At 39.1% G+C, this 26,179-nt stretch overlaps 1 protein-coding gene across 3 annotated transcripts in view; it reads right to left on the reverse strand.

Moving 5' to 3' along the window:
• AP3B1 (adaptor related protein complex 3 subunit beta 1) overlaps positions 1–26,179 on the reverse strand; it is a 161,606-nt gene that overhangs the window by 36,362 nt on the left and 99,065 nt on the right. For all 3 annotated transcript variants that reach the window (XM_081212701.1, XM_081212700.1, XM_081212702.1), the window contains exons 20-22: positions 23,419–23,587; positions 10,724–10,796; positions 8,918–9,024 (exon numbers count right to left, since the gene is read on the reverse strand). In XM_081212701.1, coding sequence (XP_081068827.1) covers positions 8,918–9,024; positions 10,724–10,796; positions 23,419–23,587 — 349 coding nt within the window. The remainder of the gene's footprint in view (positions 1–8,917; positions 9,025–10,723; positions 10,797–23,418; positions 23,588–26,179) is intronic.

Consider the following 26,179-nt stretch of genomic DNA (forward strand, 5'->3'; position numbering starts at 1 on the left):
ACTAAACAAAGTTTGTCACTGAATATCACTAATTATGTCCTCAGCTAATAAAGTGCATTATCACCTTTTCTGGGATTTGTTTCGACTTTGTCACTGAACATCTTAATTCCAAGCTCCTGTTTGAACTCAGGGCTTTGACAAGCACCATCACTACTCAAGGTCTGTATGAAGGAAGCTTCAAACTGCATATTATCACACATTGGCAAAACTTAACATTTTATGAAGGGCCCCTGCTCATACTGACATCTTCCTATCATGTGTAAATAAGGTTTGTAACCTTGACTTTAAAGCCCAGCCTTTCTACCTTTTTCTTTTTCCTAAACAAGTGACAAAGAACAAGGAAGCTGATTGAAGGGATCCATTATGTATCAACTTAAAGAAAGGCAAAGTGATTGATGAAACTAGCAGTCACCTTCACTGCTATCTACTGCACCTGTATCCTTCTTGTCAAATGACCTGAAAATCCTGCTGACACATTCACTACAAGGATACACTGTAGTTTTGAATACTTTTATTTGCCAGAGAGTCTTTAGGGGCAGGTTTTTAGAGCCAAAATGAGATTTTCAGACTTTTTCGTCTAGTGTTCTCAAATCTCTCTCTCAAAAGATTATTGTACAAATCCATCTGGAAACAACAACTGGTAGTGGCAGGTGGACTGCATCTCTACTAAAAGATTTTGAATTATTCAGTGTTATGAAATCTTTTAGGAGAGATGCAGATCACCTGCCACTACCAGTGGAGTTACTGTGTATGAAATTTAATTTGCTATTATTTAGGTTGGGATTCAAGTTACACCCATGTCACTTTTCATACTGAATTTAGCTACACTTTTTGAAAAAAAAAATCAGCCAACAAACTGTTAATCCTAAAATTGTGTGTCATTAATTCTAGGGTTGTCAAACAATTAATTTTTTATCATCTGGCTTTAATTATTTTTAAATTAATTTGCATTAAAAGATAAATAAGGGCCTTTTCAAAGATAGCAAAGGAAGACCGCAGGGTGGTTTTTTTTGTTTTGTTCATAAAATTATAAGTTCCCTCTTACTGTCTGAAAGATTGGTCATTAATATTTTTCATCAATAGAACTGGAGTAATATAAACTTTCACTTTTTACTTTAACTTGCTAGAATGAAAATGCTTTCAAAATCAACAAGTTCAAATCTCAGCAGTATGGAAGAATATCCAAATGTATTACCTGGAAGATCCAAATGACATTGTCCTCTATCTTCATTCTTATGAAGACAGGGCACACTGGTTTCACATATGAATGTAAAATAATCTGCTTAATTTCAATACAAAACTGAAAATAAAACCCATCCATAAATTTCTCACTAGGGGCCTAGTATATTATTGTGACTCATACAGTGGAGTACCCTTCAAACTTATGCCCAACGATTAAATAGGAGGGCAAATTTTAATCAGTGGTTAAAGGTGTAGTTGATTATTTACTGATTAAGTCAGTTAAAACTTTCAGTTCTAATACTTGTATCATTAACCAGCTTCTTAAAGATTCTTTTTCAAAATAACTATTTTCTTCTGTCTGTAACAGAAACACATACACACACAAGCTTTTAATAAAGCTTATACTGTTTTTGTACAGTGAATCTGGTAACAAGCATAAAATGATCTTTCTATTTTTATTTTTTTAAAATCCAGTTAGTATTAGGACACTTGAGAGGCAGGAAAATCTCCAAAGGAGCTGCTGTGCTCTGTGTGGGACACAGAACCATTTCCTCTGGGCATTTATTACCTGTTAAAAACCAATCTTTTGGTGAGTGGCAGTTCAGGGTTTTTGAGAGCAAGCTGCAATATTTCTTCGGGTCTGCAGAGTCATAATTAAAGCTGAACTGAGTGGAATTGGAGAGGGAAGGTCAGCGAGGTGCCGTATGAGAGATGAGGCTGGGCTGATGGGCACCAAATGAACAAATTATGATGGGCCCCACTCAATGTGATGAGGTCAAATGCTTGTTTCTACCCACTGACAGTTCAATTTCCCTGCAATGTCTCTCGGTTCTCTATGAGCTAATTATGAATGAAAAGTTATCAACTGCCCATACCAAAAGCGGCTTAAATACCATTTCTTGGAGCTTTTAATGTCAAAATATTGTAAGAAACAGCATGTTGGCCCAGTTTTTGAGCCAACAATACTTGGGTTGATCTAAATATCAGTGATAACACCTACATTTTTGTGACTTATAGCATACATGAGACAGATTTGCCAGCTGTCATCTGCTTAGCAAAAATAATAATTTTATCAAGCAAATCTATATTATGTTTACAATCCATTTCCACAGCAATAGCAGCATTGAGCTCATGGCTTTTCATATCATGGGCTACATAATCTTCAAACAGCACTATATATTTTTCCTGGGACGATGCTACTGGATTATTAGGTTTTAAGCATCAATACTCCAATGTATCCCAGCATACAGATTTATTATCCTAAAGCACCTCAACAACGATCGACAAAATGCAAATTCTTTCCATGGAGCCTGAGTTTAAAGGGTAATTTTCCACATCTTCTATTTATGATGTACAATTATTTTCTTTGCATCTATAAGCACAAACGCTTTCAACTTTTCTGAATCCTATGACACCTGACAAAAAACAAAATGTAACATATATGTCACCAATTTTAAGATGTCAGTTGCAAATGGCACTTTTAAAAAGATAGTGTTCTTCCCAGAATACCTTGGAATATTTTTGTCCCCCCTCCCCCGCAAAATCAGGATCTTTTCCATAATATCTGATAACAGTACTATTCCTTTTAGCATGACACTTCTTAGTATTTAATTAATCACTACCATGCATATCTTGCACCCTCTATACAAAACTGATATAGAAAATAGCTATTCTACCTTCATTTATTATAGTAATAAACCACTACTACTGTGCACAGAAACAAAAAGCTCAAGTACAAAAATTATTGAATCCTCATTTACATTCCTTTTACTATTTCCACCTTAAGTTTTACAACTACAACATCTACAGATAAAGGGTGGTTTTCAAATTTAATAAATAATAATAAAATACAGTAAGTAGGTAGAAGAAAGCAATTCACTCTTGTAAGATTTAATGAAAGAATTAACTGTGGTATACCTTAGTTTAAGAAACCCACTATGGCATAATGGCAATCATGGCTCTGTTTAAGTGTTGCCAGTGATCATAGTATTTTCTCAATATATCAATTGTGATTGCTGTATTTAGTATACTATCTTGTTAGACATTGTTGATAAAGAGATATTACAATAAAATGATGGCTGTACCATCCTCATGTTTAAGTAGCACAATTAGCAGCAGAGAAATGCAGTCCATTCATTACAGAACCTTTCAGGAAGTTGATTTTTTCTAATTCTTACTGTAATTGCATTGTTCTAATCTTGTATTATAAAGGCAGCTGCTTGCCTATCATTTGTACTTTCCTCGTTAATCCTGACTCAGTGAATTAACCTTTAATTACGGCCGTTAAAATTGAAATGAGCCTTTTGTCTGGCTGGGGCAGCCCCCTTTCAGTGGATGATTCTGATGAAAATTTTTAGGGTCAATGAATATGTCCCATGTCATGTCTGATAGCTGCTAAAGATGTGAGGAGGTAAATGTTACCTTAGAAAGATGTGATTGAAATTTTAAAGTGACTGGTTTTATTGACAATATGTTAGATTTGTGATTGCCTAACAAAAACTATCCACAACTACTATCAGGCATGGTTAAAGCTATGTATGTGTATCATTTACATATTATCCATGAAATCTTCAATGAATTTAAATAGGGCAGTAAACATGAATAAACTAAGATATTTGAAGGAAGCAAGACAAAGCAATGATACTATTTTTAATTTTTTATAGATTTATGTTTCTTGTATACAGAGTTCTTACTTCAGTATTAAATCTTTAGCAAGAAATGTTGGAGAGGAATAACTTATTTCCGTAATAGTGTTTTCATATATACAATATTTCCATAACAAGAAATACAGTACTACTCTTGGGCAGTTTCTTTTTCAACCATGTTTCATTGCTCAAATTTGGAAAACATTTGGTCTGCAGTCTCATGGAGATGAAGCTTGAAGGGTGCCAGTTGTATTAAAATGAGTAAAAGTTTTTAAATTATTATGAGCCTTAGGCAATTAGTTTCTGCATGTCTGCTATGGAGATGAAAATAATGATTAGGTGTTGCGTTAGGGAGATTGTCAAATGGAGTTGCAAGTGAAAAGTATTCTTAATGTCCATTTCCTACAAGTATTTTGTAGAATTACCCCATTCCTCTCCCTCATTTAGTGATTTTCTTTAACAGATATTCAGAAGGTACTATTCTAGATCAACTGTCCCTAAAGAAGCTGGTGTGTTAAACCAAAACTCTTGAATCTGTTATTCTACCTGAAGAGGGGTCTTTCTACTAAATAAGAGACTTACTTCTTGCCAACTAGCTAGGAGTAATCATGCTCAGATCCAGTGGTGACTCAGCAACTGATTTCTGCAGAACACACATTTCTATTTCCTTCCTAGAGTTTTCATAGGCCTGCTGCCATGTAAGAAGAAGGAGAATCTTTATTTGCATCAGCCACTAGCCATAGCAGTAAAATAAAATACAATGGACTGAAGATAGAGGTAAAAACCTAACCATACAAAATACATTTTGGAGGTTTACATCAATAATCATATAATAGATCTATTCTAATTGCCCCTGCTTAAAATTCTGCAGTTTTTGCTGTCATCTGGTTATCTTGATCTGCTAGAAGAAAGGACACAGTAGCAATGGTTGAGCGACCTGGTATGGATAGTAGTAGAGGGGTAATAACCTCACTCCTCAAATCTTTTTATAAAGAGTGCAAGCTAGAAGCACATGAGCTGCTGATTCAATACTGCCATCTCCACATGGACTTTTAGCATTTTCCCAGTGGATTTTTTTGAAATCGACCCTCAAGTACAGCTGAAGGCAGTATATTTAATCCTGTGCAAGTGAAAGCGCCTCTGTATTTTGGAATTGTAAAATTTTGTAAATAGGGTGCCAATGTATCAAAATGACTAGGTGGAAAATAATCATAAAATGGACAAAATTTCCTTATTGTGGCCTAATAAGCTTAAGGTCACCTGCTGAAACCTTTTTATTTCATTGAGATTTAACCTGGGATTAAGTTTTGTTTCCTATTTTTACTTTAAATTGTCTTACCCTGCTCTTTATTTTAAAATATTAAAAGGATCTTAGTAAATTGAACTGTTTATTGCCTTCTATATTGTCCTTTATGCATTTTTTAAAATAAAAAATTAAGCCCTGTGTTTCTTTTATAAAGAAAACCAGGGTATGAATAAATAAATATGACAACAACAGATGTATATCTGAAATTTTCCTACATCATTACCTACTTAAAGACACAGCTACCACAATTCTGCAATGAACAGCTATGCATTTAGGGAAAGCCTAAGTACAATTATACCTTGGAAGTCAAACGGAATCCGTTCCGGAAGTCCGTTCGACTTCCAAAACATTTGGAAACCAACGTGCGGCTTCTGATTGACTGCAGGAAGCTCCTGCAGCCAAGTGGAAGCCCTGTTGGACGTTCAGCTTCCAAAAATAGTTCGCAAACAGGAACAGTCACTTCTGGGTTTGCGGCATTTGGGAGCCAAATGTTCGAGAGCTAAGCTGTTCAAAAACCAAGGTATGACTGTACATGCTTTACAAAAGTTGTATCCTAGTACATACAGGCGGCAACCATTTTAGGGGCATCCTTTTGGACCCAGAAGAGGGAAGAACAGGGATGGAGAAGGCTTATGCACGCTCCACCGACATGTGGGAGGATGTGCAGGGGCTGGGAATGGAACCCCCATGCAAAATGGTCATTGCCTGTAAATGATTTAAACTGCCTGATATAGTCAAAGTAAGTGGTTCCCAAACTGTGATCTATGGACCACTAGCTTCATTCAGGTAGTCCACAGCATGTGTTTGGATTTGTGGTTTAAGATGGAAGCAGGGAGGCTGGAGTGAATTTATGAAGCTGAGTGCTAAGCAAATGAGAAATTAAAAGCAGACATGAGTTGAGCTTCCAGAGGCAAACTATGGTATGGCTTCTTAACTATGATCAGCCCAATCTTTTCACGTCCCCTCCTCCTACCATTACACCTTGTTTCTTCTCAAAAAGTCACTCCTAAAGGGCCTCTTTCAGTTCCAGTTACACTATGTTAATACTTCTAATGTTGTCTGGTTAACTCCCTTCCTATACAGGCAAGCATTAGAAGGTCGCTTATGATCCATTCTATTTAGCATGAGCATAAACATCTAACACTTTTAAAAATGATTTTGAGATGGCACTACATAATTCCCATTGGGAACTGGGAGTAATGGGCATATATTCTCTGTGACTACAGGAATACAATGTGCAATATACAGGCTCCAGTGGAAGACCTTTTATCTACTATACTGATTGGCCTTTAGCTTCTGCTCCAGGCACACCTATTAAAGTCCCTATCACATATGGTATAAACAACAAGATATATTACATTGGTGCGGCAGGTCAATACTATGGACTTGCATGGGTAAAACTACCTTAATGTACATGGCCAAAATACCCAGCACACAAACCTCAAGTTAAGTAAGATTAATACATACCATTAGACAAATAATGTATTCTCAATGGCCTTGGTTGCTTCCAGACAAGTTGCTTTCTCACCTATTTTTACTGTAGCACTTTAGACCAGTGTGGCAACTGTACTCTGCTTCTTAGCTTTGGTAAAGACTCTCACATATGAGTAATTTCAAAGGTTCATTTTTAAAACCATATGAAGTGAGCTACTGTCCTGAGCGTGTGGGCTCCTGGATTGAAGCTCACAGTTGCTTTCTGTCCCTGATCATTTCTGAAGTTGTGCTGAGCTAATCCAATGTTTGGCTTAGAGCAGTGGTTTTCAACCTTTTTGAGTCCACAGCTCCCTTGACCAAACACATTGTTTCTGCGGCTCCCCTGTGGGAGCCACTTACAATGGGGTTCCATTACATAACACCTTTAAGTGGGGATTCCTTCGCTCCACCCCTGACCTGTTCTGCCCTGGTCCCATTCCACTGGATGGTCTCAAAGAAGGATGGTCGCTGGGGTAGAGAGAGAGGTATACAGGATGATAATGCGCTGCACGTTAAAGCTGCCAGCTCCCCTGAATGTTCCTCGGAGAGAAAGAAGAGAGATAATGCAAGAAGGTATGGGCTGCAAGTTAATGAAAGGATGCCCCCCCCGGGCTCTCATGAACGAAAGTTCCTCAAGTCATCCCAGGGTGCCACAGTGCACCGGTTGACAACTAATGGCTTAGAGTGCTGTCCAACCCAGGCTCATGGCTTACCACTTCCAGATTAATGAAAACAACAGTTCATGGTTAGTCTGGACAATTAAATCATGAGCCTGTGTTTAGATGACACACTGAATCAAACCATGGGCTTAGTGGTAGCCAAGGTTTGCTAAGCATGATGTGAAATTAACACTATGATAATTTCTTGTTTTCATAGTGAGAACCTTACCAAATTTGCTTGAACCATCTGTTAATTTGAGCATCAAGCACGACAGAGAGCAAGAGACCAATAGGTTATTTTCTTAACAGAGAGATTTTACTACCATGTTCTTCCCATTCCCATGCAGTCTGGTTTTGAAATCGTATGTGGTATAATTCTAAACAGTCAAAAAAATGGGAGCTATTTGTTAAATTGTCCCTAAATTCTTACAGCAGGAAAGAGATGACGCATATTCCAGAAATTTTGACAGAGAAGCATCTGGTAGAGGACACCAAGTGGCTTTTTAAGAGGCTCGTATCTGAAGAAGCTAGTATAAGGGGAGGCTTTGGATTTAGGGATGGGAAGGACCATTAGGAAGCGGAACCACCTCCTCCATTTTTGTCTACCTGCCATGAGCCGTCCAGGACTTTGGATCTGGTCGTTCTCTATTTCATTGCCCAGGAAACTGAGTATAAAGTCATTTTAGTTGATTCAAGATATGAATAAACACCTACACATACACTGCGTTACATAAGAGCTAACATAGGCAATCAGAAAAATACTAAGTTAGATTTGTTTTAATATAACAGGTACCAAGATAAAAAAGTTCAAAAATATATTTGGAAAGAACAAGTTTCTTTGTTACTAGTTTAGAAGATTATAACATTTGTGCAGAATTTGTAAGCAGTTAAAATGCAAAAAATAAGGTTTCCCCATGCCAAAAGTTAGAATGGTGATTAACAAAAGCTATTCTGATTATACTGCCACCATTTTAAAACCACAGGCTTTTAAAAAAATCCTCTGCAACATATTCTTCCTTAGTTTCATCATGAAGCTACCTTGGGGTGGGGAACCTTTTCTGCCAATGGACCAGGCCTTTAACTCCCCAACCCCTGGCAGGCCAAACTAGTAAGGTGAGCAGCTCCTCCTACCTGTCAATCACTGGATAACACTATGGCATCAGGTGACAGTGTGCTTTGAAGTCCCAATTGTTGAGACTTTAAATTGCAGCAGAGGGCTGTTTGAAAGTCCTTTTGCAAACTGCCCCATGCTGTTCTTTGAAAACAAGAGGTGCGGGGTTGTTTGCAAAATGGAAATCACTTCCCTCTCCTGGAAGAAGGCACACCCTCACTGCCCATCGGCTGATTGATGGTGGAGGTGTTCCTTGCTCCAGTCAAGGAACAATTAGCAGCTCACTTTAAGCACTGAAGCCATGCCAGTACCCATCCCACACCTGATATTGCATGGGTGGGCATGGTTTGGGCAAAAGGGGCTCACAAGCAAAAATGGAACCCCTGGTGGGCCAAAGGCTCCCCACCCCTGATCTGTATTTAAAAATGAAATGAAGTATTATTGAATGGTCTGCAAGTCCATTATAGATCAAGATACAAGTTCACCTTAAAACAGAAAATGAGTGAGAAAAATAAGTCAGTAAATGAAAAATATAACTTACATCAATGACTGAAGAACTTGATAAACTTAATCCTTCTAAGTCAGCTGCTAAAGTAGGAGTAAGAGTAGTTGGCTTGTGGAGTGATGTGGTAGTTGATACAGGACTGACTGCAGAAAATAAGCAGTTGAGAAGGATAGTTATATTTAAGTAAATTAAATTGGTAAGAGTATGGTTTTCTGGCATCTTAAACTTGAACAATTCAGTAACTAGACACGTACTTTATCCTACACATTTTAATAAAAATGTTTAATTTTTAAAAATTATGGCAGAGCTTTGCAAACTTTTCATGTTGGTGACACACCTGTTAGATATGTTTAATTTCATGGCACAGTAATTCAGTTTTACTAGCAAACCTGAGGTCAAACTAGCCCCTTTCCAGCCCCAGGAGGAGAGCAGGGTGTGTTCACGCAATAAACCTACACACGGCAGCCAACACACTAACATGTTGTGACACAGTTTGGAAAACTCTGATTTACGGGATTGTACGTCAACATATGTCTTAAGTTACTGTGTATGGGAAGGCGTGTATACACCTCCCCAACCATCACACACCATGTTCCAAACTAAAGGTAAACTATGTGGAAATTAATGTTAGTAGATTACTTGCTTATTCTTAGAATGCTAGATTCTATGCTTTGTTTTTATATAAAGATGAAAGCTTCTTTTTTTAAATGAACCTTGTTTATTCTGAGAATTCAGACATAAAAGTCTCTGAATTTTCTGAACACATAGGAGGTGGCGTAAGAGCTAACAGCACAAAATAGGGATAGCAGAAGCTGATATCCCTGTCCCTTGATCCCCACGGCAGCCACCTCAGTGGGAATGCCACTCCTGGAAGATGCCCCTTCCTCATTTGCCCTGAGCCAGAGCCTCCCAATTCAGCAAGATCCCCCAATCTTTGGTGAAACATAGTGGGGCTGGGGTGTGTGTGTGTGTCTGTGTGAGTGTGTGTCACAATTTGCTAGCTCTATTTAGCGTGCTAATCTCTGTATCCAACCTATGGAAAAACAAAACCACACTCATCTCTAGCTTTTATGCTTTCCAGATTTCTGTGCTTGAGGCTATTAAATAGTTTTGTATTACTAACACATAGAGATTTACAACCTTTGAAAATACAATCTTTCTGAATGAGACCTCAGTATGATTTCCAGATACCATGCGTCTCACTGCTACCTTGCTATGGAAAGCTATTCATTTATAAAAAGGTACTTATTTAAAAATAAAATAGTGTAACAGTATTACAATGCGCTAAGAAATGCATCTGATATAGGCTGAAAACATATAAGCTTTAAATCTTAAGAGACAAGAGAAGAGAGACTCCCCACATTTAAAGCTAAATTGTTCAGAAAGAATCTGTTTAAAGAGCATGCATTGTTCAAGTAGGCTATCCAGGGTTTTTTTTTAAAGTGTGTTATGCTCTTATACAATGACAAATGCATAGAGTACACATAAATATTCCATTATATCTTTATATGAGACAGACAGTATTATTTCAGGCCTTTTGAAATTTAAATACAATGACTTGGATCCTAACTAGCCCCCTGCAAAATGATGGATTGCTTCTGTAAGTGGAAATAACTGCTTTCCCCGATCCTTCAGCAACAGTTTGGAAAGGCGAAGAGGTTGCAGGGAAAAGGAGTGTAAAAAAATGCTGCCTTTCTTCTGCTGGTGGGAGCATCCCATTGGCAGAACTCTGCTCATGGGGCACTCCCACAAGGGAAGCTTTAGTTAGGATCTAAGTCAAATGCTTTAACTTTCATGGACATCAAAATATCATTTGAAAGGGCAAACATCTGGAGTACTTACAGTCGTCCAAATCCAAGAGTGGCACATCTTGCTTAGTAGGCGCTCTCCTCTCTTGTGAAGCTTTCTCTTCTTTCTGCCAAAAGTATATGAATGTTTAATACTTTTTTTGAAAAAATGTGTAAGAACACTGCAGAGACTTATCCAAGAAAGAATGTAATTGGGCTCAACCGTTTTAATATTCGCTACATAGGAATTCAGATAAAAGAATCCTGCTTGCCTTTGCAACACCATTTCTTTGATGTTATCTCCCAGTGTTCTTGCAACACCAATACAACTCTGCTTCAACGGCAGGTCAATGTCCTGCTCTAAGCAATTAGCTGTGCTATCACTCTATTTTTCTTTTAGTTTTTTAAAAAAACATTTGTGGTGGCTTTGATCTAACTTTTCACATTATCAATTAGCAGTCTTTTATTTCCTGTAATCCTATGGTCCTTGAGTTTGCAGTAACGTCAAACTTTTCTCAACAACCGCAACTGGTCTCACTACTTCTTTTCTCTTTGTACATGTGACCTAATCAGCTGAGAGCTGCTGCCATACAAGACTAGGCATAAAACCCAGAGATCTTTAGTCCTCAAGAGAACTGAGACTTCATTAGATCCAGATCATCAAAGCATTTTCAGAGTAGCAAGAGACCTGATAAATTCATCTCTTTGGGAGAATAAAATTAACAGAGTTTATATATTATTGCATCTATAGTTGAAACTCAAATAAATAATTATACAAGCATGTGTAAGAAGGGAGAAGGACAAAGAAAGAACCATGCCTATACACCACAGCCTGGGAATAAAGTTCCTTGTCAAAATTTACTATGAATTTTGGCATAATTTTCCAGAGAACTGTATCAGCCATTTGAGTCCACAAACATGTTGATTAGTAGGACACTTTTCTCACTGAGTGGCGGAAGAAATACTCGTATATAGAGCACGCATGCGAAGCATGGTGAAAGAATCCCACTGAATATGATTCGGAGCATGAGCTTAATTTAACAGGATTCAACAAATGCCATCAACAGCTCACCTCTGGCAACCATGAATATCTTCCTGGAGACTATCTGCACAAACTCAGCATGACATAAGAATACTCTTTGTCCAACTTCCCTACACACTGTAAAGAACTTTGGGTGGGTAGGTGGGTGGATGCAGAATCCTGGTGGAATACAAGAGACAAAGTCTCCAAATGGATGCAATTATTTGTCTCGTTGCTGTCTTAAGAAAGAAGATCAACTCTTCTGTGCTTTACATTTGGATTGACAATGTTTTCCATTGACAGCAGGGCTAACATGGGATCGGGTACAAGATGTTGTTCCATAATGGCAGAAGACAGTGAAAAAAATTCAAGTCCAAAAAACTTTTAGGCAATAGGCACTCCTATCACATGTGGAGGAACATGCCTTTAAGCTTACATCCTGTCCAACATAAGGGTGAGAGAAAATGGCTAGCTCTGGAAGGGTGTAGGGGTGTCCAGTGCCATCTCATAATAACATTTAAAAAGGTTTCTTGCAGTTTAGTTGAAATGGTATGCAGTGGGGGTTTAGACCATAGAGCTCCCACCACAAGAACTTGGACGCAGTATGTGTGGAATACAGCACTTATGAACACTTAATTCACCATTGAAAGGTGATAACAGGAATAACAAAGAAAGATGGCTTGACTTCATACGGTCTTGATTTATAGTGTTTATTAACAATAGTACAGTAATCTTCCTTCTGTCTCAGTCACAGAAGACACTATGGAGAAATTACTTAGCAATTTAAATTGAAGTATATCCTGTGGATGTGAGCTGAATTTGTAATATAAAAGATTTTCCAAGTTTGTTTTGATTCCATGTGGATGACTGCATACAAGACTTAACATCTGTACATGTATTTCTCTTGGAAGACAACAGTTTTGATTGGTAATTGTTTTTAAACTTTTCAATAAAGTTTGTAAAAAGAGAGATAGACAGACAAGCTCTGCTTTTCCTCTATCTATATGTGCAAGAAGCCGGGTTTGGGGGCAAGGCAACACAAATAATGGCTGGATACTGCAACCAGACCTAAGTCTGGACCTCTATTCCCCAAATGAAAATTAGTCAGTCTCAGGCAAAAGTTCACATTATTCAATATATAAGCTCAGATTTAGTTGTGATTAAGTTCCACAAAAAATAATACCTCCACAGTTGGAGGCAGTAATGCTTCCAAATGCCAGTTGCTGGAAACTACAGGGGGGAGAATGCTCTTGATTTCATGTTCTGCTCCCTGATTTCCCACAGCATCTGATTGGCTAATGTGACAACAGGGTGCTGGACTAGATAAGCCTTTGACCTAATCCAGCAGGCTATTCTTATGTTCCTGGGATTTCATTACAGCTACTCAAGTTGTTCAAACTGGTTTCAGTGGGACTCATTTTAGCTGGAATATGTACATTGCCGCAGTCTTAGGACAGTCAACACTTAGGAAGTCATAGTTAATTATGACTTCATTCAATCTGGGTTGTACCTAATGTGAGCGGCTTGCACAATTCACCTTATTCTTTCCCCTCTGCAACCCCTGCAGCATCTTAATCTTTCCATTACCCTTCCAGTGGAGGACTGGAGCTGTAAGAACTTCTCCAGGAAGTGATCAGACCATGACAATGGGGTGAGATCTACTTCCCCTATCTCTATACCATCTCTTCCTCCACCTTGAGCAAAAATTAAATGGAGGGTATGCTGTGCCCTGTGTGTCAGATCAGTGACAACTTGGGCGATACCTCCATGGTCATCATTATGGCCATGAAGTCCTCAGCCAGAACACTAGGGGCAGCCTCAGCATAGATATTGAAATCATCCAGAACTATTGTTATGGTTTCCTCTGACACCACACCCAATATCACCTCTGCCAGCTTGGTGAGAGAAGCTGCTGGGCAGTAAGGTGGATGGTACAGAAGCAGTAACTACAATTTACTGACCAACACCAGGTGCAGGCCTTCACAGTCAGTTCCAAGTTTCCTGGCACTGGATATGGAAGTGCGATGGACCACAGCAACTCTCCCCTCATCCCTGCAGCCTATGATGATGCCAGGGCTATCTTAAGTATATGTGGTGCCAGGGTGCAAAGAGCTGCCCATTCCCAGGCGCGCAGGTGGGCGGAGCCAGCTGGTCGCCTCAGTGTCTCGCTGGCTTGGTCGCCCCCAAACTCGTGGTGCAGAGCCACCCGCAGGAGAAGAGCCCACCGCAGTGCTCCGACCAAAAGGCGGGCTCATCCTCAGACTCAACTCTCGGGCCCCAGACTCTCGGCCTGGCACCCGAGAGCCCGGCGCCCGGCTACCCCGCACTCCTAGTGCTTATGGGTAAGACGGCCCTGTATGATGCTATACCAAACATTTAGGTGAACACAGTGGGATCAGATCAGCTCCTCCCAGCAAATCTACCTGGTCTCTCTAATACAAAATGGCATACTCATCAAATCAGATATGTCACTGTTTTCCTTTCTACAAATGGCAACTGTGGTTACAATGTTCTGGACTTGCCCATGGTCACAAGAAGTTTAAATGCAAGAAAATGAACATGACACACACTCACTCACTCACTCACATTTATGTTTAATATTTACCGATAGTTTAACTGAAACAGCTTTAAAAATTGATTTTTTGTTCTTTACTTAAAATTACAATCCACACAAAAATAAACTTGTTTCCTCCTTAAAGAAAAGAATGCAATCCAGAGCTGAATGCTAAACAAAGAAGTTAAGCCATATTCCATCAAACATTTCTCCATTTGCAATTCATCTTGATAATAGAGATAGAACCTGGGTAAATGCATATACGACTTGAAGCAGGAGATTTCTCTTGCTCAATGCATAATTCATGTGCTCCGCCTGCAAAGTGTGTAAAATGAGAATTTCACACCGCAGCATGAGCCATGGAACTGCAGAGAAGAGGCAGATGAAATCATATTTTACTGTGTGAATTCTGTTTCTTGCCCTTCCAATATTTATACAAAACCATCATTGACAATCCAAATGCACTGACTGATCACCTACTGTTTCTATTGTGTTAGCAGTTGAAAAGAGATCAGGCAGAAAGATAGACAATTTGTTTTTATATATTTTTTAAATAGTAGATCAGGTTTTTAACAGCTGAGTGACTGTATTATGCTTGTATAAGAGGCCAACAGGAACTGATTTTAAAATCCCACTACATAGGCTCTTATTTACTCACGCATCATACTAAAATCTGTATCTGATTTTTAACAGTATGTGATTATGTATCTGAATACCCCGCTATTTCTGAGCAGGATCACTAGCTGTGTTTTAGTTATGCACAACAACAGTTTGAAAGTTGTATTTCTAAGTGCATAATGCACTTGAGATACGGAACTATGCTCATTATTGGGAGACATTTTACCTTTGTTTTGTAAAAAAACAAACCAGAAGCCATGTATTAGACTAATATGTCTTCATCTTAACATTTTTATTATAGGTCCATCTTAACACTGTTTTTATATATCATAAAATGTTTCATAATTTTATGTCACTTCAAAGGACATTTGCATTCATTATTAAATACATCTTAAGTATATTTTATAATATATAAAGTATATACTTGAAGTATATACCTAAACAGAAGTGTCCTTTATGGAAAAAGAAATTCCTTTCAATTTTTCGTTTCAAATGAAGAAAATACAGAAATAGTCAAAATTTAAAGCAGCAATGTAGTTTGGTGGCTTCAATGTACACAGATTCTCTCACAATCATTAAAATAAAAGTTAATTCTGATTTCCCCTAAGCGAGGACCTTTAGAGTTATATTTATACCAAAGAACTCCAGTCTATTTCACAAACAGAAGTTTACTAACTGACATAGCAGAGGCCACCGTTTAAACAGTCCATATGCAATTAAGTATTTTAATATGGTAGATTCCCAAGTTACTAAGCTACTACAATCCTTAAACTATTAATTGTCTTGACAGCTATTATGTCAACAGTAGTGTAATCCTATAGTTGTTTACTCACAAGTCCCACTGAGTTTAATGGGACTTGCTTCCACAAGGGTATGCGTATCACGGTGGTGGGGAACTTGCAGCCTTCCAGATGTTACAGTATCCCAAGTTCCATCAGCCCCAGCAAGCACGGCCAACCACCAGGAATGACATTGTATTTTGGGACAGAAATTTGGAAGCCCTCATTAATGATACTTATCTGGAAAGTCACAGGGAGACTAAGAGCCAGGTAGTTACCCTGGATATATCTGGATGTTGAAACCAATGACTGTTTGTTAGATTTAATGGAAGTTCAGAGCACAGCTATTCCTCTTCAGTTGATCTCAGAATGTAAAGCTGTGGGATCAACATTCTGACTCATGGAAATTTATTCTGAAGTGGCACAACATTGTATCTTGTTCCCAATACTGATTAAAACATAATTGTAGAGGAAAACAGGAAGCAAAAACAGAACAGAGACTGATAGTATATTTTATAACTAGAGAAAAATATTTATTTTTTAAAAAAACACAGGACATGAAAGGGACTGACGTTCAAAAAATCAAATAAAGGGAAAGTGAAGCAATTACTCCAGCAATGTTTCTAAACCATGTTAATCTGGGTATATTTTATCTGCAAGGTTTAGAAAACAGTAATTATGCAGGTAAAGAAAGAGCGTAATGATCCATCAAAGAGTGCAAACCCAAACTGAAAACCTCCTTATTCCAATTATACACTTTTTCTACCTACAAGGAAACCTCACTGATTTCAGTGGAACTTACTCTTACATGGGCTTGGAATGTAACTCACTTACACTCTGCTCTAAAAATCTAAGAAGCTGCACCTTTATAAAATTAGTATTTCCTCCAAGTTATAGCATAACTGTATTGTGATTAGGCATTTAGGCAAAAAGGAAGACTGTTCATCATTATTATATGTTAGTATTTTATTTATTTAAAATATTTTAAACTGCTTAGAGCTTTCTAAGTCATTTGTCTCTGTAGCAAATTAGCAGCCAGTGCAACTTTCTCAGGATCATATGACCCTCTGGAACTGTAGCACTCCGTAATCTGGCTGCCACTTTTTGCATAGGCTGTGGCTTCCAGACCATTCTCAAGGACAGCCCTACACAGAGCATATTACAGTAATCATATCAGGAAGTTAACCAGCATATGGCTCGCAGTGGGAAGAGTATCCCTGTCCAGGAACAGCTGTAGATGGTAAACCAGGAAAAGCTGTTCTTTGCTGTTGAAGCAGTTTGTGCAGCCAGTGATAAGGCTATCTAACCAATTCCACAGCAGGCCTGTTATTTTGAAGGAAGTGCAACTACATCCATAAGAGCTATCTACCCAATTCCTGAACATGGGAATCAGCAATCCACAGGACATTATGCAATCCATACATTGGTTCACAGAGTGAACAGCCTGGACTGATTCATTTGATAAAGTGAAAGAACTGGGAGTCATCTGCCTGTTGATGACGCCTCACTCCTAATACCCCAATGAGCTCTACAGGTGGTTTCATATAGATGCTAAAGAGCATGGGAGACAAGATGAAACCCTGTGGGTCCCTACAGGGCTAGTGGAGAATTGTTGTCCATCAGGAGTAGACAATACTTCATCTGAATGACCAACTATTTGACACTATTAAAGGCAGTTTGCCTATTAAATATAACTGTTGATAGATTTAGCTATTTGTGCTGCTCTTCTCACTGCAATTACTACACAGAAATGCGAGATCAAAACACAAATTTGCCACTACTATCAAGTACTGAAGCAAAGCTTTCATGTTGGGAGGCAAAGGTGCCTTTATGCAGTTTGTTCTCACCGACCATGACAACAGGTATCTTGTTTTTAACTGGCCATAAAATACAACCTTCAGTATTTGCGAGTCAGTCACAGTTAAGCTTTTATAAGCATGTTTGCAGTGCTTATCACCTGGCACCAATTAAGCATACCACAACCTTCCAAACTATGATTTTTGTGGGCCCCTTTATGTACTTTAGATATGCTTCAGCAACACTATTTTCACTGCCACCTGTAGTTGTTCTCATATATATATATATATATATATATATATATATATATATATATATATATATATATATATATATATATATGCTTTCGTAGATTTTCACGGGTATAGGAATGCAGGTTTTGGTGTCTTCGGGTGTCTTCCCGTGTAAGAGTTGGGGTGTCTAGGCGACGTTTCGACGAGGTCTCACTCGTCATCTTCAGGCTGGTGCTTTCGGCTTCTTGTTACTGGAACAGAGCAGGATCTCAGTGTTTGAGTTCCTATAAATACTGTTGGGGGGGTGTGGTGTATAGCCTCCAACGTTCTGGGCAGAGAGGAAGTTCCCAGGTTAGTGTGTCTTTTCTTCTTTTGTTCATTAATTACTTGAGGGATATCTTGAGTGATTTCTTGAGTGATATTCTGAGTACCACTTAGGAGGGTCATTAGGTGTGGATTAGTTGCTAAAGCTTTCGTGTCTTGACCTCTTGAGCTTGTGAAGAGTTTTTCTGAGAAGATGGCTGTACTGCAAATAGTTGTGCTCTGGCTTGGCTTCGTGTATAGGGGCGAGCTGTGGTTTTGTGCCCTGTGCCAGCCAGATCTGTGTAGGGATTGCAGGGGGGTGCAGCATTCGGAGGTGCCACTATGGTTTGGCTACTGGATGGTGTCTGTAATTTATCTGTGGAGAGGGTCTGGGTTTGGGTCTGGTGTGGTTGATTGGAGATGGCGTTCTGTGTGCCTCTGGTTCTGGTGTCGGTTTTTGTGGGGAGGGCTAATTTCCAGATGTCTGGCAGGCGGGACGTGTCGTCACGCTTGTTCATGTTGTGAGGGTGTTTCTCTATCTCGATGGCTTCCATGATTATTCTCTTGTGGTGATGTTCCATGTTAAAGAGCAATTTGGAATCTGCAAAATTAATTTCGTGTCCTGTTTCTTTCATGTGTTGGTAAAGAGAGGAAGTTTTTTCTTCTTTTTTGACGGCATTCTTGTGTTCTGCGATACGTGCATTTATTCGTCTGTTTGTTTGTCCAATGTACGTGGCTGGGCAGACTTTGCAGGGTATTTCATAGACCCCTTGGTTTTCTAACTGGATTTTATCTTTGGGGTTTCTGAGGATATTGGCAATTTTTTGGTTGGTGCAAAAGGCTGTTTTGGTATTGTGTTTATGGAGGATTTTGCTAATTTTATCTGTAGTGCCCTTGATATAAGGAAGGAGGGCCATGCCATTGTTTTCTTCTGTGTCTTGGTTTTTGGGGGGTGTTTCTTTTTGGATTAGCTTCGTAACCCTGTTTTGCTGGTATCCGTTGGCGATTAACACATTTGAGAGATTCTGTAACTCAGTTGTCAAGTGGTCTTTGTCAGCCAGGCGTTTGGTTCTGGAGATGAGAGTCTTGGCTACGGAGTTTATTTGTGCAGGGTGGTGGTGTGATTGTGCATGTAAGTAGCGGTTGGTGTGTGTTTTTTTCCGGTAGATAGTGTGTCCTAGGGAGCCATCAGGTTTTTTGTAGATTAGGACGTCAAGGAAGGGAAGTTGGTTGTTGGCTTCTATTTCCATAGTGAATTGTATTTTGGGGTGTAGGCTGTTGAGATGTGTGAGGAAGCTATCTAGTTTTTCCTTCCCGTGTGGCCAAATTACAAAGGTGTCGTCAACATATCTGAGCCAAAGTTTGGGTTTGTGTTCTGACTTGTCTAAAGCATTGGTTTCAAAGTTTGAAACCAATGCTTTAGACAAGTCAGAACACAAACCCAAACTTTGGCTCAGATATGTTGACGACACCTTTGTAATTTGGCCACACGGGAAGGAAAAACTAGATAGCTTCCTCACACATCTCAACAGCCTACACCCCAAAATACAATTCACTATGGAAATAGAAGCCAACAACCAACTTCCCTTCCTTGACGTCCTAATCTACAAAAAACCTGATGGCTCCCTAGGACACACTATCTACCGGAAAAAAACACACACCAACCGCTACTTACATGCACAATCACACCACCACCCTGCACAAATAAACTCCGTAGCCAAGACTCTCATCTCCAGAACCAAACGCCTGGCTGACAAAGACCACTTGACAACTGAGTTACAGAATCTCTCAAATGTGTTAATCGCCAACGGATACCAGCAAAACAGGGTTACGAAGCTAATCCAAAAAGAAACACCCCCCAAAAACCAAGACACAGAAGAAAACAATGGCATGGCCCTCCTTCCTTATATCAAGGGCACTACAGATAAAATTAGCAAAATCCTCCATAAACACAATATCAAAACAGCCTTTTGCACCAACCAAAAAATTGCCAATATCCTCAGAAACCCCAAAGATAAAATCCAGTTAGAAAACCAAGGGGTCTATGAAATACCCTGCAAAGTCTGCCCAGCCACGTACATTGGACAAACAAACAGACGAATAAATGCACGTATCGCAGAACACAAGAATGCCGTCAAAAAAGAAGAAAAAACTTCCTCTCTTTACCAACACATGAAAGAAACAGGACACGAAATTAATTTTGCAGATTCCAAATTGCTCTTTAACATGGAACATCACCACAAGAGAATAATCATGGAAGCCATCGAGATAGAGAAACACCCTCACAACATGAACAAGCGTGACGACACGTCCCGCCTGCCAGACATCTGGAAATTAGCCCTCCCCACAAAAACCGACACCAGAACCAGAGGCACACAGAACGCCATCTCCAATCAACCACACCAGACCCAAACCCAGACCCTCTCCACAGATAAATTACAGACACCATCCAGTAGCCAAACCATAGTGGCACCTCCGAATGCTGCACCCCCCTGCAATCCCTACACAGATCTGGCTGGCACAGGGCACAAAACCACAGCTCGCCCCTATACACGAAGCCAAGCCAGAGCACAACTATTTGCAGTACAGCCATCTTCTCAGAAAAACTCTTCACAAGCTCAAGAGGTCAAGACACGAAAGCTTTAGCAACTAATCCACACCTAATGACCCTCCTAAGTGGTACTCAGAATATCACTCAAGAAATCACTCAAGATATCCCTCAAGTAATTAATGAACAAAAGAAGAAAAGGCACACTAACCTGGGAACTTCCTCTCTGCCCAGAACGTTGGAGGCTATACACCACACCCCCCCAACAGTATTTATAGGAACTCAAACACTGAGATCCTGCTCTGTTCCAGTAACAAGAAGCCGAAAGCACCAGCCTGAAGATGACGAGTGAGACCTCGTCGAAACGTCGCCTAGACACCCCAACTCTTACACGGGAAGACACCCGAAGACACCAAAACCTGCATATATATATATACACACACACACACACACACACACACATGCATTTGCCAAAGACCCACACATTTTTATTGCCCTTAGTAGCCAGTCATTTCTTGTGTCTGCGACAATCACCCCTCCCCCCAGTTCTCTGGTAGGTGCAGAGGACTCAGCAGAGAGGTAAGCTTTTCACATCATACCTGGCAGCAAGGCTGATTCTTACTGCTTCCAAGTGTTCAAAAAGGTGAATGAATAAATAACCCTTCCCTTTTGAAAATTCTGAAGGAACTGTGTTTCAAAGGGGAAAGTGTCTCAGTTGGGCAGGCTGTCACCAAGAAGTGTTTCCCAGTCACCAGTGGCAACTTAGGACTAAATTTATTGGATCTTGTGTCAAAACATGTCTACAAGGGTGTGAAAATGAGACTTCTATTAATTGGGCATAAGAAATCTACAATCTGTGTGACTATCATCATCATCACCACCATCATCATCATCAAGAATTCCTACCATACAAACCTTAGGCTATTTAACTCACTGCCATAAATGTCTCAATATAATTTATTTCATAAAATTTATATACCACTTGATTGTAAGAAGAAGAAAAAATCAAATGGAGGCCTTCATTCTCTCTACGTAGTCTGGCCACTCTACTACTGCCAAAAACTACTACAAGGACTGCTGCACAAGTTTGCAAATTAAATCCAAATCATGTTGGTGAAAATAAAAAAATTCCTTCCAGTAGCACCTTAAAGACCAACTAAGTTAGTTCTTGGTATGAGCTTTCGTGTGCATGCACACTTCTTCAGATACACTGAAACAGAAGTTGCCAGATCCTTCTATATAGTGAGAAGGTGGGGAGGGGTGTTACTCAGAAGGGTGGTGGGAATGGGAGATAGGCAGATAGCTGAGAGAGCCTCTTGACGACTCTTAACGACTGTAATAGGTCTTACAGGAAAAGGCAAGGGGTGGGAAGGTGAGAAATGGTTTAGTTATGTATAGTGAGATAAGAATCCAATGTCTTTGTTCAGTCCAGGTCTTTTCATGGTTTTAAGTTTGGTAATGAGTTGTAATTCAGCAGCTTCTCTTTCCAGTCTATTTCTGAAATTCCTTTGTAGTAAAACAGCTACTTTGAGATCTTGTATAGAATGTCCTGGGAGATTGAAGTGTTCTCCTACTGGTTTCTCTGTTCTGTGATTCTTGATGTCAGATTTATGTCCGTTTATTCTTTGGCGTAAGGTTTGGCCTGTTTGTCCAATATAGAGAGCTGAAGGACACTGTTGGCATTTGATGGCATACACAATGTTAGACGATGAGCAATTAAATAGTCCCGAGATGGTATGTGTGATATTGTTGGGGCTAGTAATGGTGTTGTCCGGGTGTATGTCACAGAACAGAGAAACCAGTAGGAGAACACTTCAATCTCCCAGGACATTCTATACAAGATCTCAAAGTAGCTGTTTTACTACAAAGGAATTTCAGAAATAGACTGGAAAGAGAAGCTGCTGAATTACAACTCATTACCAAACTTAAAACCATGAAAAGACCTGGACTGAACGAAGACATTGGATTCTTATCTCACTATACATAACTAAACCATTTCTCACCTTCCCACCCCTTGCCTTTTCCTGTAAGACCTATTACAGTCGTTAAGAGTCGTCAAGAGGCTCTCTCAGCTATCTGCCTATCTCCCATTCCCACCACCCTTCTGAGTAACACCCCTCCCCACCTTCTCACTATATAGAAGGATCTGGCAACTTCTGTTTCAGTGTATCTGAAGAAGTGTGCATGCACACGAAAGCTCATACCAAGAACTAACTTAGTTGGTCTTTAAGGTGCTACTGGAAGGAATTTTTTTATTTTTACTATGGCAGACCAACACGGCTACCTATCTACATGTTGGTGAAAGTAGGAGTACAGACAGTGATTAAGCATTTATACTTAAAAGAGGCTAATATTACAATATATACCACTGTGGAACTATCCACTATTCATTTTTACTAGATTATATCCTTTACTTTCAATGTGGCTACCAAACATAAACCTCTGAGAATGATGGGAATCTAAACCCTGGACTGTAAATTTTCAGATAAAAGTTTATACAGATATGTAAGCTCAACAAAACATCACTGACTGAATATTATAATCAGAATTTTTATCACTTTGCATTTGTTCATCTCCAGTGAAAAAGGCTTCTATAATTTCTTGTGCTTTACAACATATATTTTATATAACAGAAACTGAGACATATTCCATTAGTGTATTGTGCAGTGGTTAATCATCACCTATAAAAAGTCTCCTCCTTCTAGAATTGCAAAGTAACAGCATATTAATTTTCATTAACTTGCAATAAATGTTTTTGCAAAGGACCTCCAATCAAAAACAAAGAATACAAATCTACACATTTCCTGATATGTCCTGGTTCTACACGTCATAAAGGCAATCAAAATGCACCTTCAATAACTCTACTTATGAACACTTATATAACATTAAAGATATACCTTGGGAGGAAGTGAAGTATGCACTTTTTTTCGAGTCTCCAAACTACTTTCAGAGTCAGATTCTGAGCTGGAGTCTGAAGAACTTTCCTCAGCCGAACTAGATTCTGAATTTGAAGAAGCTAGAGCTGTCTGAGATTCCACTTTATTCTCTTCTGTGCCATCCAAGTCACTAAATATAATATACATGCATAAGAAACTCAAGAGAAAGTTATAAAATCTATAAAATGAGCTAATGTTATATTATTATCAATAGCATTATTATTAACCTATTTACAGCTCTTTCAAAAGGCTGTGTAGTGTTGACTGTATATCAAATTAGTGAACAGGTATGAGCCTCTGGATAGGGACGTGGGTGGCGCTGTGGTCTAAACCACTGAGCCTAGGGCTTTGCCGATCAGAAGGTTAGCGGTTCGAATCCCTGCGATGGAGTGAGCTCCCGTTGCTTGGTCCCTGCTCCTGCCAACCTAGCAGTTTGAAAGCACGTCAAAGTGCAAGTAGATAAATAGGTACCGCTCTGGAGGGAAGGTAAATGGTGTTTCCACATGCTCTGCTCTAGTTTGTCAGAAGTGGCTTAGTCATGCTGGCCACATGACCTGAGCTGTCTGCGAACAAATGCTGGTTACCTCGGCCAATAAAGCAAGATGAGCACTGCAACCCCAGAGTCGTCCACGACTAGACTTAACTGTCAGGGGTCCCTTTACCTTTACGAGCCTCTGGGTGTTACACAAAGCCTCCTGGCTCCTCCTTTTGTAAGAATGAGCAAAGAAACCAGAAGTCTTCTATTGGGGAGTACTATGGGCTTGAATGCTCCAATTTGTATATACCAGTTTCCTTTGCCATATTCTGGAGCACAATAGCCATACCTAGTAGAGATGGTTTAAAGTTGGTTTTCAGCTCTGGCTTGGAGACAAGCTATGTTAACAGTAACCATAATTTGTCTAATTCATCATAATTCATCTAATTCATCAACCATAATTTGTCTAATACATCACCACAAGCCATGATGTGGAACAGAGAAACAGTGCTCACAAGGAGACAAGGAGCACCACATTCCTGGTGGCTAAACCATGATTTGTTCATGATGCTTGAACCAGGGCCTATAAGCGTGTGCCATGGGCTATGCAGACAGTTGCTTTTTGCAACCCACTAAACCTTTTACAGATCCCATGCACCTAAATCAATCTTTCCCAACCTGGGCTCCTCGGATATTGTTGCACTACAACTTCCACCATCCCTAGCCAGCAAGTCCAGTGGATGACGTAGTCCAACAACATCTGGGGACCCAAGATTGGGAATGGCTAAACTAAATTACATGGCATGATTTCAGAAGCATGATACATGAACCAATCATTAAAACTGAGCAAAAATTTCTGTACTATATAATTAAAACAATGACATTTGATTATTAAGGAAGGGGGGAATTTGGCCATAAATCTGTATACATTTGCTAATATATTTGTTAAAGTAAGCATTGGCATTATGCTATTATTTCTAGGAACCATGTTTAAATGGGGAAAGAAACAGCCCCACAGCAGAGTATTAATACAAACTTAGCAATGTGAGAAATATGCAAATCCATTCTCATTTTCCAACTTGCTTTGCTCTAACTGGAAATGCAACCATCTATCTACAATTCTTCTTCATGTTATATCTCTATTTACCTCTTTAGTTCCTGAGACTTAAATGGCAGCATTCATTCCAGAAATAATTCAATGTAAACCCAATATTCCTTTAGTAAAAGAAAACTATTTTCAATACATACAAATTTCTAATTTGAAGATATGATTTTTCAGGGCAAACTTATTTCATTACTCAGTTTTGATAGGTAATCATTGTTTACCTTACTGCTTAAGAGTTTCAGATGTTAATCTAATGAAAAAAATTTACTAGTAACTAGCTTTTTAACTTTGCAATGATGAAAAGCCTGTATTAATTTAACCTACAGATTTCATTTGTTCTGAACAGGAAAAACAATATAAATCACTTTTAAAATCATTAAATCCTGACTTAAATTAATAAAGTCATAATTAGGGCATTATGCTGTGTTTGTTATGGAAGTGGCAGGGCGAGCTGCTTTAATTACTGTCTGTAATAAAAGGAGCAGAGTGCGTACTGCGCCCCAATCAGCGCTGTCAGCCACGACTGAGCTGAGCTGCAAACTCATCAAGTGAGCTGGCAGCAGGCTACAGAGTAAAAGGGCGATCATGTCTGCAGAGGCCACTTGCTGACAGAAGTGGAAGAAACAGATTCAGACAATCCAAGGTATTAGCCCCAATTACTTAAAATTTTAATGATATTTTAATACATGTTAACTCTGTTAGTAATAGGCAATCTTAAAAAGCCCTAACACTTAAGCAGCTTCTGACCGTCTCCCTTCACGGCCCTTGCCTCCAATATCTGGATCATAATCCTTTTAATATAACATTATTTAGGGAAAAATCAATTGCCTTAGTTGCATAATGGCAAGATATAGAAGGATTTAATTTTAGCCCTCAGCAAAATCGCTGTATAAGGTAATTAAGTGTTTCATAAAGTGGCATGATAACTGTTCAGCCTCCCAAGGTTATGTTAATACACTCAGATCACCACCTAAATATTCAACAAAAGTTACATTAAAAAAAACCCCAAGCTGCTAAATTTACATATAACATATATAATGGAAAAGATGAAAATGGATAGCATCTTTCCAAAGATAATATCATTATGAAAAACATTAATGCGTTCTTTCCACAGACACTGTAGCATCAACATTCCAATTTGC

This window comes from Podarcis bocagei (genome assembly GCF_964188305.1).
Source record: "Podarcis bocagei genome assembly, chromosome: 11".
NCBI classification, from domain to species: domain Eukaryota; kingdom Metazoa; phylum Chordata; class Lepidosauria; order Squamata; family Lacertidae; genus Podarcis; species Podarcis bocagei.